Source organism: Hydra viridissima, unplaced genomic scaffold, assembly GCF_058129835.1.
Source record: "Hydra viridissima isolate aposymbiotic clone 2 unplaced genomic scaffold, HvirCarnegie_v1 scaffold_1, whole genome shotgun sequence".
In the NCBI taxonomy this organism is placed as follows: domain Eukaryota; kingdom Metazoa; phylum Cnidaria; class Hydrozoa; order Anthoathecata; family Hydridae; genus Hydra; species Hydra viridissima.
In genome coordinates, this window is record NW_028324300.1 from 20,176,905 (window position 1) to 20,196,427 (window position 19,523).

The 19,523-nt window shown below is 28.7% G+C and overlaps 3 protein-coding genes, 1 long non-coding RNA gene and 1 pseudogene across 4 annotated transcripts in view; 3 read left to right on the forward strand and 2 right to left on the reverse strand.

Annotated features, from left to right (window-relative positions):
* Positions 1-19,523, forward strand: part of LOC145200984 (NACHT, LRR and PYD domains-containing protein 3-like) — a 72,566-nt gene that overhangs the window by 48,045 nt on the left and 4,998 nt on the right. The gene's annotated exons all lie outside the window — the stretch shown is intronic.
* The window catches only part of LOC149893804 (NACHT, LRR and PYD domains-containing protein 3-like), a 112,460-nt gene that overhangs the window by 47,417 nt on the left and 45,520 nt on the right, over positions 1-19,523 (forward strand). The gene's annotated exons all lie outside the window — the stretch shown is intronic.
* Positions 772-1,548, forward strand: LOC149893807 (uncharacterized; annotated as a pseudogene).
* LOC149893808 (zinc finger MYM-type protein 5-like) lies at positions 3,154-3,823 on the reverse strand. The gene has a single exon (XM_090067360.1). The coding sequence runs from the start codon at positions 3,754-3,756 to the stop codon at positions 3,154-3,156; it is 603 nt and encodes a 200-aa protein (XP_089923486.1). The 5' UTR covers positions 3,757-3,823.
* LOC149893809 (uncharacterized) lies at positions 7,002-15,827 on the reverse strand. The gene is made up of 3 exons (XR_016449239.1): positions 15,293-15,827; positions 10,297-10,352; positions 7,002-9,576 (listed from the first exon to the last, which is right to left on the reverse strand). It is a non-coding gene; the product is annotated as an uncharacterized LOC149893809 (long non-coding RNA).

Below are 19,523 nucleotides of genomic sequence, written 5' to 3' on the forward strand. Positions count from 1 at the left end.
CATTCAGAATTTCTACATAAAAAATTTTATTAAGAGCGCATTTTAATTTGTTTCTATTACTCATTCTGAGTTTACTGATGATTTTTTTTTTTTTTTCCCATTGATTTAGGGTAGCCCACGGGCGTTGAAATTTCTGAAAAATCGATAAAAATCATCAAAATTAAAAAGTTTAGGGCCCGTGGGCCACCCTTGAACATTAACGGAAATAAAAAAAAAAAAAATTTTATATATAAAACCAATATCTGGGCACCTTATAAGCTTCCACTCTAGTTGAAATTTTACAATGACCTATTTTTGAACCACCCTAATATATATATCTGTGTAATGTATTGCTGATGTATAGAAATTCTTTGATAATTCTTTAACTTTTTATGTTAAAAAATCTGTTTGTTATTGTTATTAATAAGCTATGTCCCGTAAGTAACGTTTATTTCTGTCCCCGTAAGTAACGCTAACTGATTTGATTTTTAATGCCTATATAAAATGATAAAAGTTTCTAATTATTAATTTTATATAGAATGAAAACTACAAGATTTATTTTGAGAAGTTTGTTTACATAGATTAAATAATTTGGTTAATTAAATGGTCCAAAACAATTCATATTTGAAAGAATTTAAAATATACATTTGAACAATTAAATGATTTCTTATTAAAAATATATTTATGTTGTTCATACCTATATGAACATCTAATCTTTTAAGATAAAAAATATATAACTATAAGATTGGCATTAAGAAAATTGAAATGTCCCGTAAGTAACGGTGGAATCGCCTAAATACAGAAAATTTTTTGAAATGGTTTGATCATTTTGTGGAGTATGGACATCCTGGCAAAGATCATCCATTACTTTTAATAATGGACAACCACAAAACTCATATATCGATTTAACTGATGGATAAAGCTAAGGAAAGCAATGTTGTGCTCTTGACATTGCCACCCCATTGCAGCCACAAACTCCAACCACTTGACAGATCAGTATTTGGGCCATTAAAGAAATTTTACAATTCAGCATGTGATTCATGGTTAAAGGCACATCCAAATACTCCTATGACGATATATGACATTTCTGAAAATTTAGGAATAGCTTATAGGAGAGCCTTTACTTCCCAAAACATCCAAAATGGTTTTAAAGCAGCTGGCATTTTCCCGTACAATCTATATGTTTTCAGTGATTTCAGTCGACTTTTTATGTTCTTATGTATCTGATCGACCAATTCCAGCAAATGACAATTCCGACAAACAAACAATCCCCACATCAATGAGTATTGTATCTGAAGTTATTAATGAAAAGAAACAGCAAATCAGCACTTCTGCCTACCATTGGACAGCAGAAGATATAAGGCCATTTCCAAAAGCGAGTGAAAGGGTGGCAAAGAGAAAAAGTGCAAAAAGAAAATGTTCTAGATTTCTGGTATTGACTGACACATTAACAAGAAATGAACTAGTTGAAAGTTTATCAGAATGTAAAAGAAAAAAGGAAGATAAAGATAAGAAAAAGAAAAAAAGTTACCCCCTCAGACATCAACGTAATTTTGACTCAATTTAAACATCAAGCAACCTGTTGAACAAAGTTATAAATGCATTTAGAATGGTATTTTATTTTTGTTAAACATAAATAAATTTTGTGTATTGTTATGTTTTATAAGGAGTAGAATAAACAATTAAATAATGCTTAAAACTATTTGTTTCTATTTTTGTCCCATTTCACCCCAACCCGGGCCGTACCGAGCCATTTTTGCGCTTCGGGCAAGAAAAGAAAATTGCGCCCTCCCCCCCCCCCCCCCCAAAAAAAAAAAAAAAAGGAGAAAATTCAACAAAAAAAATGATTTATTGATCACAAAATTTATCACATCAAGTTATAAGTAAAATTTGTCATTAAGGTTGCAAAAAATTTAGTTCAATGTCACTTTTTTGGCTTTTCTTGAGGCAAATTCACTAATGACATCATCAAAATCAATGTTGTTTGCCACTTCATTTTCAATTGAAATTATAGCCAAACTAGACAAACGTTCTTGGCCCATTTTTGACCTCATAGTTTTTTATGAGCTTAAGTTTACTGAAACTTCTCTCACACGTAGCAACTGTGACTGGTATGGTGAGGAAGATGCGAATAGCAATTGCCGTGTTGGGATAAGCATCGGTCAAAGAATATTTATGAATGAGCTGCAAAATGTCGATCGGGGAAGATTTTTCAAAGTTGTCCATCATTGCGGCAGCTTGATATTTAAAGCTTGCCATTTCTGACTGGAAATCGGAAGAGTCTAAATCTGCCTTGTAAATTTGAGATAAATTTGCAGCTTTTTTCTTGAGTTCATCCACTGAACTTTTAGAGAGTGAATGCCCACTGAGGAAGTCAAAATCAGAGGATACAGCAGACATAGCCTTAAACCGCCACTCAATTTGTGTAATAATGCTGTCAAACACAAGGTTGCACTGAGATCCGAATTCTGTTTTTGCTGTGAGAAGGTGAGAGTCATCTTCAGCTTCATAAAGTGCCATCCGCTTCACTTTGCGCTTCCTCTTGATTGGAAAGCCACCATCAATTCCGCTCTGGTTAGCTTTTTCTGTGGCATCTTTGATAATGTTGTCCACTCCAACAACTCGAAGATTCTGAATGGAAGCCTTCAATCCTTTCATTTTTTTTGCAGCAATGTCAATTGAAATGGTTTTTGACTGAAGCAGTTTGTTTTCCCGGTCAATTAGAGAATGAATTTGACTCCAGAAATCCAACAAACACAAAAAACTGAAATCAATTTGAATGAGAAGTTCTTTTGCACTGCTAACTGTGACAGCATTTGTCATGGGATTGTGGATAATGGATTCCAAAACTTGAAGAACGTCTTTGATTTGTCTGTGCAATGGTGTGATTGCTTCTTTTTTGGCAGACCATCTTGTGTCACTGTTTCCCTTTAATGAAATGGTCAACGTTTTCATCAGTTTTTCCCATCTTGACGTGGAGCTTGAAAAAAAGTTAAAGATGGCTTGAACCTTTCCAAAAAACGTAATCATGAGTGGGGAAACCTCAGCAGCATGAACACCAACAAGATTTAAAGTGTGAGCTGCACATGGAACAAATCTTGCTGACTCATTAAGAGAATGGATGTGAGCTTTGATGCCATTGTATTTTCCAGACATATTGGATCCATTATCAGCTTAATCTTTTTTGTTGCTGTACTGCAGCCAAGTGCGAACAAACTTTTCACCATTGGGATGAATTTTTTCATACCATTTTGAGCTGAAGTGTCGCATTCTGTTGTCAAAATCACACAGCGTGTTTGGGAAAAACTCTCTTCTGTCTTGCTCTGGCCCATGCTCAATCAAAAAGCATCTTATTTTGTCCTTTATTTTAGGCCATGTTGCTGGATCCCTGTGTTGAAAATTTTTTTCCGAGGCCACTGGAATTTCTGAGATTTCTGAATGAAGTTCATCCTCGTCCATTTCAGCTGGGCCTGAAAGCTGGGAATTTCCATCTTCCCTTATTGGTTCTGAATCAGTTGTGCAAAATTCTTCTTGACCTTTGCTTATGAAAATCTCCTCTTCAATTAATTCCAAATGATGATCTGAACTTAAGTCAATTATAGGATCTGTTAATTTGTCATTAACTTCAATGCAAGTATCCTCCGAAATAATTTGTTTTTCCACTGAGTTTGTTACCAACCACTTTTTGAAACAGTTTCGTAGTTTCTCGTCACTCTCTTGGCGCTGTTTTCTTTTCTTCTTAAATTCAGCACCAGATAATTTTTTGGTTCGATTCATAATAAAATCATAATGTTCAAAGTTATCAAAGGTACGTTAGTGTTAAAGGGCGCTCTTTTGTTCAGTAAATGAGCTTTAGTATTTTAATACAACAAATTGAAAGCTTAATTAAAGCGAAGAATTGTGTGGCAAATGCGTTTACTTCGTAGGCGATCTGAATTTAGATTTGCTTGAATACAACAAAAACAAAGACGTCAGAACTTTTTTTGATATTATGTTTTAAAATGGATTCGAATTACAAAAAATACTGCTACTTTAATTGATCAATTTATAATTAATAAAAGCATAAAAATTAAAACAGGAATATTTATTAAAGATATATCTGATCATTTTCCGGTTTTTACAACAGCACAAAAATCGCTAAATCAACTTCCTAAAAAGGTAAAAACTAAAAAACGAGTTATTAAAGACGCTTCTCTTGCGACTTTTTTTAGTCTTTTATCAACAACAAACTGGGAACCTGTTTTGAAAAAACAAAAAATACTTATGAAGCTTATGATAAATTTTATCATATATTTGAATGTCACTACAATAAAGCATTCCCAATAACAACTAAATTTATTAAAACAAAAACTCAACAAAATCCCTGGATAACACCCGGAATCATAAAATCTTCGAAAAAAAAGCAACGATTGTATGAGAAGTTCATTAAAAAAAAGAACTTTTAAAATACAAAAATAATATACAAAAAACTTTATATTTTATAAATTATATTCCACACTAAGTTTCTGCATTACAAACCATACTTCAAAAAAAAAAATTGCAAAGTTTTAAATGTAAAAATAAAAAATAAAAACAATATGCGGTGTTTTTTTATCTTCATAACATTTAAAATCTCTCACGTATGAAGAATGTCTAATGACACATTTTTTTTATCTTCTTAACACTTAAAATCTCTCACGTATGAAGAATGTCTAATGACACATTTTTTTTATCTTCATAACACTTAAAATCTCTCACGTATGAAGAATGTCTAATGACACATTTTTTTTATCTTCATAACACTTAAAATCTCTCACGTATGAAGAATGTCTAATGACACATTTTTTTTATCTTCATAACACTTAAAATCTCTCACGTATGAAGAATGTCTAATGACACATTTTTTTTATCTTCATAACACTTAAAATCTCTCACGTATGAAGAATGTCTAATGAAACATTTTTTTTATCTTCATAACACTTAAAATCTCTCACGTATGAAGAATGACTAATGACACATTTTTTTTATCTTCATAACACTTAAAATCTCTCACGTATGAAGAATGTCTAATGACACATTTTGTTCTGACAAACCTAAAATTCATGCAGACTTTAACTGACCATTCAAAAATGTGTTACATTAGTATCCGCCTAAGAATCTCATCCTCAAAAAAAACTTAAATTTACTGATAAATTTACTTGACAATAATAGCAAACAGCTGTTAATTATTTAATTTGAAAGAGTTGAAAGAGACCATTGCAGAAAATATATATGCTTAATCACGTGGTATTGAAAGTCAATTGATTATATAATTTACATTAAATTATATAACCAACCAAATATTTTTTTTGAATCATTTTAAAAGATTTAATGAACTGAAATTTTTTAGGTATTGCCTGAATAGTTTTATAATATTTTATAAATAAATTTAAATGCTTAAAAAAAAAAAAAATTAACTTGTTTAAATATAAGAGAAGTAAAAAAAGTTACAACTTTGAAAAAAACCCGCTGCATATGCTCATCATTTCTTCCATGTACATTGCTCCCAGATATTTGATATAATACTGTATGATAAAGATATATGATATATTGCTCCCAGATATTGAAACTTTTCATTATTTTGGTGGGATTCTAAATTAAATAACGTCAATGCTCAATTGTTCAATGATGCTACAATATCCCAAGTTTCTCAGTGAGTTTAAACTTTTCTACATATTTGTTGAAAATGTTCTCATGACCTCCTTAAGTTTTTAGTTCCGACTTTTCGATAAACCTCGAGAACAAGAAAAAAAGTTTTCTCGTTTCCGAACTTATTGAAATTTATCGCGAATTTCTCGAAATTAATCGCAAACTTGAATTTTTTTTAGACTAAGTCCGGTCAAAGTTTCATTTAATTAAGTTTACTGAAGTACTTGACTAATTTTTAACATCTCTCAACTTTTCATGTTTTTCTATGGTTAAATGGCTTAAATTTTTTATGGTTTGCAGAAAAAAAAGAGCATTTTGTTTCTTTTTCCTGACTTTGTTTTTTACTTTGATTCCACTCAGTAAATCTTTTTATTTCTTTTATACTTTTTAAGTGGCATTTTTGTTGTGACTTTATTTTCCGTTGTCCGTGTAATTAAATTTTGAAACTTGCGTCTTTGGACTGGGAGTACTTTCATCCTCATATAGGTCTTAAACTCAATCACTCAACCACATTGTTGGTTTTCTTGGATCAGCTTAATTAAGCTTTTCGTTATTTTCAACAACAGTTCGCACTAAAAATGATCAAAAATATATTTTTAGGTTTTAAGTTGGAAATCTCCTTTTTGACCAACTGTGTTGTCATTCGCACTAGAAAAGATCAAAAGTATGTTTTAAGGTCTTGGGTTGGAATGGTTGTATTTGACCAACTGTACTATTACTTTTTAAAATTACAAACAAATAAAAATGTTTTTCTTAAAATATCTGATGCAAGTGAGATTAGTTTTTCTTCGTTTCAAAGATTTTCAACCATCGTAGTATCATTAAAAAAAGGACATTTTGAAAATAAGTTCATATCGACAACAATGACGTGTTTCTGTAATATGAACTTCATAACAGTAACATTGACTTGTTTTTGCGACAAGAAATTCATAACGAACTTTGAACAACATTTATGTGTTTGAAAATGAAATTTTCATTAAAAAAAAGGATAAAAAGGTCAGCTTACGGAGAGTAAAAAAGAATCAAATGTCACGTGATGGCAATTTGTAATAACTGCTGATATTGTATGAAAGTCGTCAATAAAATGCGAGAAATAATTGTTTTTTATAATAAATTTTTCTATGCATTTAACTGCATTTTAATTTTGTCAAAAAAATATCTTTTAATTAGTAGAATGTGAGGAGGGAAAATGATAAAATTGAAAAACATTATCTTTAAGTTTTACCCGACTCAAGCTAATAACATTGGAAGGAAGAAAAGAGTGAGTCAACCAAGAAAAGACGTACATACAGAGACTTATTCATCATGTCGTATAAATAAAACACGAGAAAACTAATGAAGCAAAAAATAAAAAAATAACCATTAAGAAAAGACGTACATACAGAGACCTATTTACCTGTCAAGTAAACTAATGAACTATAAAAGCTCAAAAAAAAAAAAGAAAGAATCTGGCAGAGAGAGAGTGTGTGTTTTTTTTGGGAAGACAGTTTTTAAAGAGAGCTTTTATTGGGAGAGTTAAGAGAAGAAGAATTAGAGTTTTTAAGTGAAGTCTTTGGAAGAAGAGAAAGAGTTTTTGAAGAAGAGATTTAAAAGAGAATTTTAAAGAGAACTTTATGAGGAAAGTTGATTATTAATATTATTGTTGATATTACTATATGCGTAAAATATTGTTATTGAAAAGTTTGATGCTTTACTGCTCACCTTAGCATATCTGCGCCACTAGATTTACGTCACACAAATATAAGTATGCTTACCGTTACACATCAATAGAACATTTGTTGAGTTTTGTAGTATAGAATATACTGAGGACGGCGAATGTAAGTTAAGCCTTTTCGATTAGACCTTGCCCATTCCTTACCAAACTATTCTCAAACCTCGCCCTTACCTAACCAAGTACTTCCCAGACCATCAACCTAGTTCCCAACCTCCATATACCTAATCCAAACAAACCTTAACCCAAACCTTCCCCTTCCCCTCACCACCCTCACCTTCATCAGCTAAACTAAATAAAAAAACGTTAAACGTTAAGCATTAAAATTAAATTAAATATCGAGCAGAAATATAATAAAATCATAAAGAAAATCCACCGCCCTCACAAGAACAAAAAAATGAAAATTATTACCTCGAGACTTATTCAGATTGAAAACAGGTCATTGGGTTTGCATAACTACCTTCACTTGGAGATGAAAACTTTAACAATAAACTTGAGGGTTTGAGCAAGATAAAGATGTAAATTTTGTTGACGCTTTAAAAACAGCGCCCAAAAGTCTAAACAAAAAAAATCCAGCGAAACAAAGCATGCCGTTCTCAATTGTTCAAATGCATTCATATTTGCAAAAACAGTTCGAATAGAATGGAATTATGAAGATGGTAACTTCAAAAAAAAAAGAGCAAATACTCATGGTATTTTTCTCCTAAGATTGTGATGCTATCAATAAGTGATCTTCATCTGAAAGCAAATTCTAAGTCATTATTAAGAGTTTGATTAAAACTTTGTTCTCAACTTCGACAATGAGAAGCAAAATCAGAACATTTTATTGGTAGTCAGCAAAGAAAGAGAACAAAAGATAAGCCGTTATCGTAAACCTGAAAAAAAGGTTCAAAAAATTTATGATTTAAAGAAAGATTCTATTTACTCTACTTTTTTTAAAGATAAAACGTTGTTTCTTTTAATTATATTTAACCCATGAAAATAAGATAAAAATCGGCATACCCATGCTTTGAAAAATTGCAATCTTTGGACCAAAAAAGCTGAAAGTTTGCACTTAACTGAAAGGGGGTAGAAAAGGATGAGCAACTGCGGTTATTCGTTTTCTAAATATTTGGACTTCTGACCCTATTTTGTGTTAATCTGATGCTAAGCATTCATCATTTTTAAATTTTTTCTGTTATGAAAAATTTGTTTCTCTAATCGTGTTTAGACAAGAAGTAAATTTTTCCGGGTTTTTTTCCAGACTTATATATAAATTCTTGTTTACTCCAAGTAAAAAAATCAGTACTTACTTTTATCTTTCAACCAGCGAATCTTGAGGTTTGAATAACTTTATTTAAGATAAACAGTTAGGTTTTCGAAATAATAACATATTTTTTATAAAATGCAACATTTTTTCACAAAAACAAAATGTAAAACTTTCGATTTTCTTTCGAGAGAAAAAAAAAGTCAACCAATCAAAGCTTTCAAAAAATCGCAGGAACTTCACTGGAATTTTAAGATTTTTAGAGTTCAAATTTTAATTTTGTTTTTTTTACAAATTTCACCGACGTCAAAAGAAAAATTTAAAAGTACAAAATTTTGTTCAAAACTGTAACCATTGACGACTTGGAGAACTAACATTATTTTTTATTTTCTAATTAAAATTTTGATAAACCTTTAGTAAGAACTTTTTAAAGGCTTCATATTTTAGAAGAAAATTTTTCAAAAGTCTTTTCTTTTTAAAATTACTAAATATTTCATGAACATTTTTTGTATTATTTCTATATTTTACATATTTATTTAACATTGTTCAGCGAGTAAAAACATAGAAAGCAAACCTTCGAACACATTCTTTGATACAAAAGTATTTCTGATGTTTATCCACATATCTTCAATCATATGATTAAGACTCCATCTATCGATCTGCAATAGGTTACTTAAGAATATACAACCAACGTTAGTCGAACATTTAACAAGAAAATTTTTTTTCTCCCTCCGACAAAATATGTTTATGAACAATCAGTTCATCCAACTTGAATCCCTTCGTCTATAAACTTTTCCGTGAAATATTTCTCACGTGAGGCTTCACGAGCAGTTTTTCCATCGCGTATCTTAATCGTTTGTCGATTACTTAGGACATGAAAAGATCAATCACTCATCGATTGATCTTTTCAAGTCCTAATTTATCGACGCCTGCACTTCAAAGAACCATTTTATGATCATCTTTTGATCTTCATCTAAAGAAGAAAGATATTAACATAATTTTAACTTTATTACTTTGCATTTAATTTGACGTTTTGTGTCAAAATAATGTATTAAATGAAAAGAAATATCTTAAGGAAGATATCAGAGGTCAGTTCATCAGACAAGAAGTCCTTAGGAGAGGAACAAGAAAAGCTGCCTTTACAAACTTATTACTTATTTTCAAACTTTATGTCAAAATACTTTTTTTTAGTAATTAAAATTTAATTTATAAGAAAATTAGTTATACAATATAATGATAAGAAATCAAATAATAACTTAATGTAAATTCGTTTTTTCAACATGTTATAAAATAAAACTTGCCATGGAAATAATAATGGTTTTATTATTTAATCCTTTAACTGATTTTTTACTTTAATTTTTTTTTGGAAGGCAAGAGACCAAAAAAAATATTTATTTCATACAAAATGAATGAAATAAATCGTTTTCAATCTGTTTAGAACTACTTAATTATGGCAACATACATTGAATTCCAACCAAATATCGAAAAATCAAAATCACAAAAAATCGTTATAATCGAAAAACTTTGATACAGAAAGTGCTACCATTTTGTTTGAAAACCAACTCCTTTCAAATAAATAAGAATTTTAAACTCACACAGACACTAAAACACCAAAAGAGATGTCTAAGAATTTTATTAATACCAGAAAAAAGAATTTAAAAGTTTATTCAAAAATATTACAGAGAAAATGTACTTAAAAAAATACAGATCAGCACATACTACATCCCTTTCAATCCAAAGATTTTGTACCTAAGTGTAAAACAAAATGTTTTTTTATGTTCCAATTTTAAAACGTTTTGCAACCAAATTTCTTCAAGCTTTGAGTTTTTTCAATAAAATATGTCCCCCCAACCTTTAAAAAGTACTATATATTTTCTTATTAATAATATAATTTATAAACTTACCAATAAACTATAATACAGCAGTCCTAAGACATTTAATTCTACAATAAATTCTACTGCAACCAGCAAATCAAAATAATGGAAATATAATTGTTAAAAAAACTTAATACATCATCAATAAAAATCTGCCACAGCATTAAACGTTAAATATAAAATTCTAAAAGATTGACAAAAAGGTTGAGGACTGGGAATTAAGTAAAATGATAAGCTTTTACATCAATGTAAAATCAATTTTTAATAAAATTATAAGCTTGAATAATTAAATCTCTTATTTGTGTTATACTTTAATATAAATTAAGCACAAAAGAGTAAAATTTTAAGCTTAATTAAATCTCTTATTATCTTATTATTTGTGTTATAATCATAGATACATTAATAAACATAGAAAACAAATTAAATAATGAAAAAGAAAAATATAACAGTTAAATATTTTTTAATTCTATGAAAAAAATTGAATTATTTTTTCAAAAAACATTTGCTGTAGTAATTGTCTATTGTAATGTTGCTGAAAAAATTCTTGTAGAAATTTTTCAAGTTGAAGTTTAAAAGAATTATGAACTTATCATTACTGAAATTAAGTACGAACCAAGCAAAAGAGAAATACTTTTCTTAACCACTAAAAAATGATCAGAATAGAAAACAAATAAAACTTGAAAGTAATATACAATAATTTTATTTGTTTATTACACTTAGTAAATTAAATAAGTTGTTTTTGAAATTTTTATTGTTTAAAGAATACAATTATTCAAAAAATAATTCTGAAATTTTATAGAGAAAAAAACTAATTCAATAAAAAAAAAAAAAAAGAAAGGAAGACAAAAATTAATAGCTAATTTATTATCATAATTTTTTACTTTATTTAAAGTAAAGTTTTATGTAGTTTGTGAAATGTAATTGATTTTGAGTTAACATTTCTTTTTATATTTGTTTTTCACCTCTTACATTATGTTTACATTAAATAAAAATGTTGCTTACTTTTTTTTTGAGAAAAAAATTACTTAAACTAATTCCATGAAAATCTTTTCCACCACCAAAATTATTTATTCTTCTTGCTCGCTAATTTTTCATTAATCCAACAAAAGGTATATAGACGCCATTTTTAAATTGTTTAACTGTTTTGATTACATTATTTCACTCGCTAATGATTCCTTTAAGATTCTTTTACATTACATTAGTTATGTTGTATCCCAAATTTATTTGTTTTTTTTTTTAATTTTCTAAGGTTTTCAGGAATGCCATTTATTCAGATTTTCCAGTCTTTATGTTGTCTTTCTACCACCCCCCCCCCACCCCCAATTTCCTAGGTGTAAAACTAATGAAGGAAGACAGCTTAATTTAGGAGAACAACTATACTGCTACTGACTTTCATACTCACAAACTTAAGCAAGAATACCTGGTTTCTGATTCATTTAAATAAAAATTACGTTCTACAAATGGAATATTAAACTTTAAAATTTCATTTAAGCAAAATTTTTATAAAATTGTCAAGTTGTTTCAAAACAATTCGAAGAAAAATTTTAATGTTTTTAGTTCAAAAATTTTTTTATAGATGATTCAAAAAAAAATTTTGAGATTAACTTGCTTTTCAGTTTCATTTTGTTTTGCATTTGGGAAATGAAACTACCTGTAATAGTCATTCATAAGCATAAAAGATGCATGAACAGAAAACAAAGTGATTAAACAACAAGGAAATTGAAAGAATCTAAAAAAAAATACAGCTCTGTATTTGTTTTTACAGCATTTATTTTTGATACAGCACATTAAGCTCTAGCTTAATGTGCTGTATTCCAAAATGAATTAAAATTAAATATATAGAATGCAAATTATTTAAGCTTTAATAAAGTTGTTTTAAAATTAAAATAATTTTAACAAAATAATCAATTTGAACAAGTGGCATTTGAATATTAATGTCATTCTTATGTATTTTTATGCTCAGAAACATTTAAATAATATTCAAGTAATATGAATTTACATACTAGCATACCAGCTTTGGCTTTAAAAGAACACTTTGTGTAGCTTTCTGTCTTGAATCAAAATGATTTATCCAGTAATTATATTTATCAAAAATGAAAGAAAATTCTTCTAAATTGTTATTGTAACTTTATTTTCAATTTCTTTCCTAAATCCTTTGTCAAAAATGCCCGAGGTATCTATTTACTTAGAATAATTAATTATTGTAAATATTGTTACGGAGAATTTAAATAATTTTATAGAGAATTTAAATATTTCATTGATACAAGAGTCAAATCATTATATTTCAACCAATGGCCTGTGGGGCACCATCTCTGATTTTACATATCATTATCTACATGATGTAAATAGGTTAAATGTCCAGTTTTAGAGTTCCAAGTGCAATGGTTTAGAAATTATAGCCTTACACTCTCAGTTAGCCCCCCTCGGTTCCTTGAATGGTAAAAATTGACAACTTTAAGGCCTCATAACTTTTTTCTAACAACAAATGGCTCATTCTTTCTAGAACTATTTTCTAGATACTTTTGTCTTAAAAATAGTGATTTTCATTAGCTGTATCATGTTAGAAAAAAACTACAGTCTCCTCAACTTTGGAAAAATTCTGAAAAGTGCTAAAAAAAGGAGAATGAAGTTAACCATAGTATTTTTCTATTCATCAACAAGTCCTTACATGTTACTTTTCTGATTAGCTACAATTGTCTGCAACAAATGGGCAAAATATAAGCAGCTTGTTACATTTTAGAAATCAGTTTTATCTAATAATATATAGTCCACTTATATAGTATATAGTCCCTCACATGGGCCAGGAGGCAGGTTGGAGGGGCGCTAGTTTCCAATAACGCTATTCAGCCCTGATAATTGAAAAATAGGTTTATTAAAAAATGCTGCCATTTTTAATGTGAACATGACAAGTTTGTGATGTTTACATTTTTATATAATTAGATCTAATGGCCTTACTTGCTGTTAATATCAGATCAATACAAAGTGTTAGAAAAATTTATGAGCTATCCCCAAATGGCTAAAAATGGGACTTTTTAGTCAAGTTAGAAAAAAGTTATAAGGCCTTAAAGTTGTCTATTTTTACCATTCGAGAAACCAAGGGGGGCTACCTGAGAGTGTAAGGCTATAATTTCTAAACCGTTGCACTTGGAACTCTGAAATTGGACATTTAACCTATTTACATCATGTAGATAATGATATATAAAAATCAGGAAAATCAGAGATGGTACCCCACAAAGTTTTCTTGAAAATGGTTGAAATATAATGCTCTGACCCACAAGCCATTTTCATTTTAGTTTCATTCAACCCTATATGCATTATACAAATTAGAACAAACACATTAAAAAAATTATGACAATATACTTTGATATTAGTGCTAGATAAATATTAATATAATATTATATAAGTTGTTTAGAATAGCCACATCAATTGCTGGTTACAAATTTATTCATTTCCTAAGCTGATGGGTTTTTATACATCATGATTTATATTTTAAGATAATGTAATAATAATGATAATAATAATAATGATGATGATGATGATGATGATGATGATGATGATGATGATGATGATGATGATGATGATGATGATGATGATGATGATGATAATAATAATAATAATAAAAGTAATAATAATAATAATAATAATAATAATAATAATAATAATAATAATAATAATAATAAAAGTAATAATAATAATAATAATAATAATAATAATAATAATAATAATAATAATAATAATAATAATAATAATAATAATAATAATAAAAGTAATAATAATAATAATAATAATAATAATAATAATAATAATAATAATAATAATAATAATAATAATAAGAAGAAGAAGAAGAAGAAGAAGAAGAAGAAGAAGAAGAAGAAGAGGAAAAAGAAGAAGAAGAAGATGAAGAAGAAGAAGAAGAAGAAGAAGAACAAGAAGAACAAAACATAATTTCCATTTTCTTTTTTGGTTTTTAAAAAAAGATGTTAAAAAAAACAAATTAACAATTAGAAAAACTTAATATAAGTAATTGAAACTCAATACATTTATTTATTTGCATGGTTTTGTTCTGTTGGTAGCTGAAGTTATCTTCAATGCAATGAGTTTAAGATTTTAGTTTTATCTTCTGTACTTTCTCCAGCCTAGTCTTTACTCGAGAACTTTTTTAAAATATATACTTGATTAATTCAGACTTAAGCAAACGATCTAAGTTGATTCAAAAGCACAGTTGCACTGCTACTCACTTGCACCTCAATGACAGGCCCAGAAATTTAAGCTGGAAAACCTGGCTTTTCATTTGATTAATTTTAACAAAAAGACATTTCAAATATAGGGGAGAGTGGTGAGAAGTGGGACAAAGGAGAAGTGAGACAGCATTTTTCTTCTGTCATTTTTGTTCCAAATTTATGAGTACAATAAAGAAACATCATATTTCTACCCGAGCATCATTTTTTACTTCGTTTTAGTACATGTTAGTCATTAAATTTGCCTGTATTGAAAAGTTATCCGAAAACATCATTTTTCATAAACAATAGCATGTTTAAAATACTGGAGTCTTAATTCTTCATAGGCAGATTGAAGCGAAAGTTTTTATTGATATGCAAACCTCATACCACTATCCCTTACAGAAAGTTTTGAAAAACTATGCAAGCAAATTTATTTTTAATTTGTTATTTTTAAAATTTCGAATCTTTAATTATATAAGCATCATATAAAAATATTGTGTGATTAAAAAAATAATTTGATGTTAACTAGCTTTTCAAGTTTACACTGTTCTGTATCGGAACATTATAGAAAATGATTAACCAATATAAGTTCTACCTGAGCATTACAGATTGTAGCTTACTCGCAGAGAATACAACGTTGCAATTGTAAGTCTTTTTTATCATTAGAGTTTCGCTTTCAATTAGAACTTGACAAAATTACCTCAAATACATTCAAAAAAGAACGCCGCAAACGATATTAAAAATATTTCAAAGTAACAACGTCAATTTTCACTCACGTAATTGCTCTCTCCTTGTTTAATTACATAGGTGTAGGAATAGAAAAAAAAAATCAAACTTCTCAGATTTAAATAGTTAAAGAAACACAACTTTAAAAAAAAGCATTTTGAAATTTTCACCAATTAAAATCAAATTCAATTTAAAATAAACTTACAAACAGGATTAATAATGTTCACTTACGCGATTTGATACAAAAATAAACTTTATACAAAGCTGATAATTTTGATTTCAGAAGAAGGCTTCTTGGCTCTTTTTTTCTCATATACAAATGATTTATCTAACAAATATATTTGTTTAAAATGAGGGGAAGCACTTATAAATCATTACAATAACTTTACTTAGGTGTAAACAGGGTTGGACTGGCTTGAAAAAACGGCCCGGGAAATTTGGTCACGGCGGCCCACTTCATTGTATGTTGCATATATTTAATATATATATATACATATATAAATACAAACCAATTGGTTTATAATATATATATATATATATATATATATATATATATATATATATATATATATATATATATATATATATATATATATATATATATATATATATATATATATATATATATATATATATATGGGCGCTGAGAGCCTTCACGCCGCCCATGATTAATGCCCTTATTTTTCTAAATTTACCTATATTATATTAGTAAAGGACTTTTTATTTTTAGGCGCGTTATTGTTTATTATTATTTAAAAAAATTAAAAAAAAAATTTAAACTTCTAAGCCTAAATATTGATAAAAATAAATATTTCTAAAACACTGCTGTAAGTTGGAGTCTAAAAATAGTAGACATAATTGCTACTCAGTATTGACTAGTATAGTAACTTTTTCATTGTTTGACTAGTCGATGCCAAGACATCAATTATTGCATCGTTATTAATTCTCGGAAGAAGGTCTTTTTTACAAGACATCAGCATGAATGACTGTAAACTTGACTGGCTCATCAAATTTCTTAATCTGTTCAAAATATATTTCAATTTCGAAAATGACCTTTCACAAGCAACTTGTGACGAGGATAGTTTCAGCACAAATTTGTAAGCCAGAAACAAATTTGAATACGCAAGACTATGCAAGTTAAACTTCTGGAGGACAAAGTAACAACAAACAATACATTTTTTGCAAGATTTGCATTTATTTCTGTGGCTGTTGCTGTTTTCCACTTCTGGGATTGTAAAGACAGTTTCAGATTCTTCGGATTTTTATTATTGCATGTTGTCCGAGACAGAGTCAGATACTTCCGTGTCAAATATCAAATTATATTCATCTTCATGAGTTATTTCGAAATTTTCCCATTTCCTTGCAAAGTCCGATAATTCCGTTTGAAGCTGATCTTTCGTTACACTAGCATCAAACTTTCTGAGAAACCCACCAGATGCTGCTATGCGCCACTTGCCATTTTTTTCAAAATTTCTACAAAACTTCTTGGATCTAAACAAGATTAATCAGCATATAGACTGCTATGCTCTGAGAATCTCTGATTAAACTACTCATTACTTGATCCATTACCATGTTGTGAACACTGATACGAAATTTATCTTTTGCACTTTCAAGTAGTTGATTTGCTCTAACTCTTTAAATTTAAAACTCAAATTTTTGTTTGACACACTTAAGTGGAGTCGAAGCTCTCTGCATTTTTACTCACAGATAAACGGTTATATGTCTTCATAATATCTGGAATTTCTAAAGCTTCTTTTAATCTATAAATATCTACTTTTTGGAATCAAAACTCTGACCACGCTTCAGCATTATCTAGCTCATCTAATTCAAAATGTTTGTAATTTCAATAAGGGTTATAATTTTTAGATCTATTAATATCGTATAATAAATCAAATTCTACTTTATCGATAATATTTCCATAGCACACTTGCTAACGCTTGTACTAACACCGCCTAAAGATAACGCGCGCATGCTTAAACTCATTATTAATATAATACTACTTTCGATCAGCTCAAGATGGCCGCCAAAATTTATATAATTAGCCGGAAGATGGCCTTTAATTAGATGTAATTAGAGGCCAGAAAAAATGTTATTATATTTTTAGTTAAATTTTAATTTACATTTTATTTGGAAAATAAAATGTAGCCTAACTAAAAATATAATATAATATTTTATGCCAACCGGCCCACCGGGAATCTCCCGGTATCCCGGCGGCCCAGTCCAAGCCTGGGTGTAAACCCTATTAGCGTAAAGAATAAATTCTAGCATTTGATATCAATTATAGTTAAACACAAAGAAAATTTATTTCTATTCAAATAATTTTAAAACACTTTTAATACATAATCAGCAAACTTTTCGTTCTATAAAACTGACGACGTTCTATAAATCAACGTTCTATAAAACTGACACAAGTGAGGTCCAGCTTTTCCGTGCACTATCTTGTCATCAATTCTTTTTGCCAGATGTAAAAATTCACTTGCTAAAGCATGTAAAATCTTGCTGAGTTTGAATTACATAACAAAGTTTTTCTCAATCAAAACAGAAAGTTTTAAGTTAAAGCATTATCAAAAACATTTTTTTTGATTTCACCTAAAGTTTTAGACTTTTTCTTGATTCAAAGAAAAAAAAATTGCAGAGTAAATGCAAGTAAAATTGAACGACTTTTGCATTTTTAGTTTTTATGAAATTTTCTTTTAAAAGGGAAAAACATTTTGAATTTTTTTTTTTCACATTATTGTATGGAATTTTTTGCTCTATCATACCGTATAAAACTATTTGGTTTTTAGTTAAAATTTAACACGACTTAAAAGGAGTTACTATGAATAAATTATTTTAAATTTTAGTCACTCTCCGACTCCCCAACATAAAAATGTGATTTTGTAGTAAAATTTCTGCTGATGAGGATCCTTTTTTCAGAACTGAATTTATAAGTTTCGGAAGAAAGTTATGAAGAAAAACTGAAATAAAAAGATTTATTGCTGAATTGAAAACACTGTTCATTTATTTTCAATGTTTATATAATTATTTCACACTTATTAATCAAATTTTATTAAGCATCTAGTCCTTATATAGACATGAGTCACCCACGTAAATTAATAATTTAAAAATGACTCACTCTGTCTCAGTCAATAAAGAATGATGAACACAATTGCTAACAAAAAAGCAAGAAATTACACTGACGAGCAACTTATTTCGGGATTTCAAAACATGTGTTTAATTCCGCTAGAATAAACAAAGTTGACAAACCCGAAATATTTCAACCACAAAAACCCGCTTAATTTGTTTACAACTTCCACCAGCTGTAACACCACTGCGTAAATCTACTGAGTCGATAATAATAACTTATACACTCACACTAGTCTTAATCAGTAATTGTGATAAAATCCGAAAGCAAATGTAGATCAAATTTAAGCTGCTGTTCAAGGAAACAGAATTGCTCTAGAGAGTGGTATAAAAGAATAATTACGATGTCAACATTATGAAGCGAAAAATGCCAGAGCTAGCATGACCTGAAAGAGAATGTCTAAATTTACCCCAAAAAAAAGAAGACTTAATTTTAACACTACACAGAATAATTAGGCATTGGAGAGACAATCCACGCAACAAACATTGGAGATTCAAACAAAACAAAGAAAATGCAAGAAGCGTCCAAAATGTTGGAACGAAAGTGCAACAAATGAAAATGACCGATGGTTTACATGTGAAAATTTTAGATGTCAAAGCTGGGTGTGTTTTGCATGCTTGTCAAAAAAATGTTCGCTTGAAGATGAGTTCATTTGTATCACAAAACGTAGAGACTGATATGTATTACTTTACTTCCTTATCTTTGTTGTTCAATGTAGTAATTAACCTATTTAATTGCTTTATTTCTATCAACTGCGTAATTAAATTTATATTATTTTTGTTAGTTTATAACAGCTCCATTAAATTTAAAACTAAATATAAAATATAAATAAAAAAAATTCTTTAAATGTCACGTGACACATTTTATAAGCATTCAAAAAAATATTCTATCACGCACTACGTAACTACAGTTAATTATGTTAACTATGTCTTGAAAAATTGTATCAAATCAATTTTAATTTGATTGGTCAAGAAAA

Excerpts from the sequence above, each read along its gene's own strand:
- LOC149893808 (XM_090067360.1), bottom strand. The coding sequence starts at position 3,756 with ATGAATCGAACCAAAAAATTATCTGGTGCTGAATTTAAGAAGAAAAGA.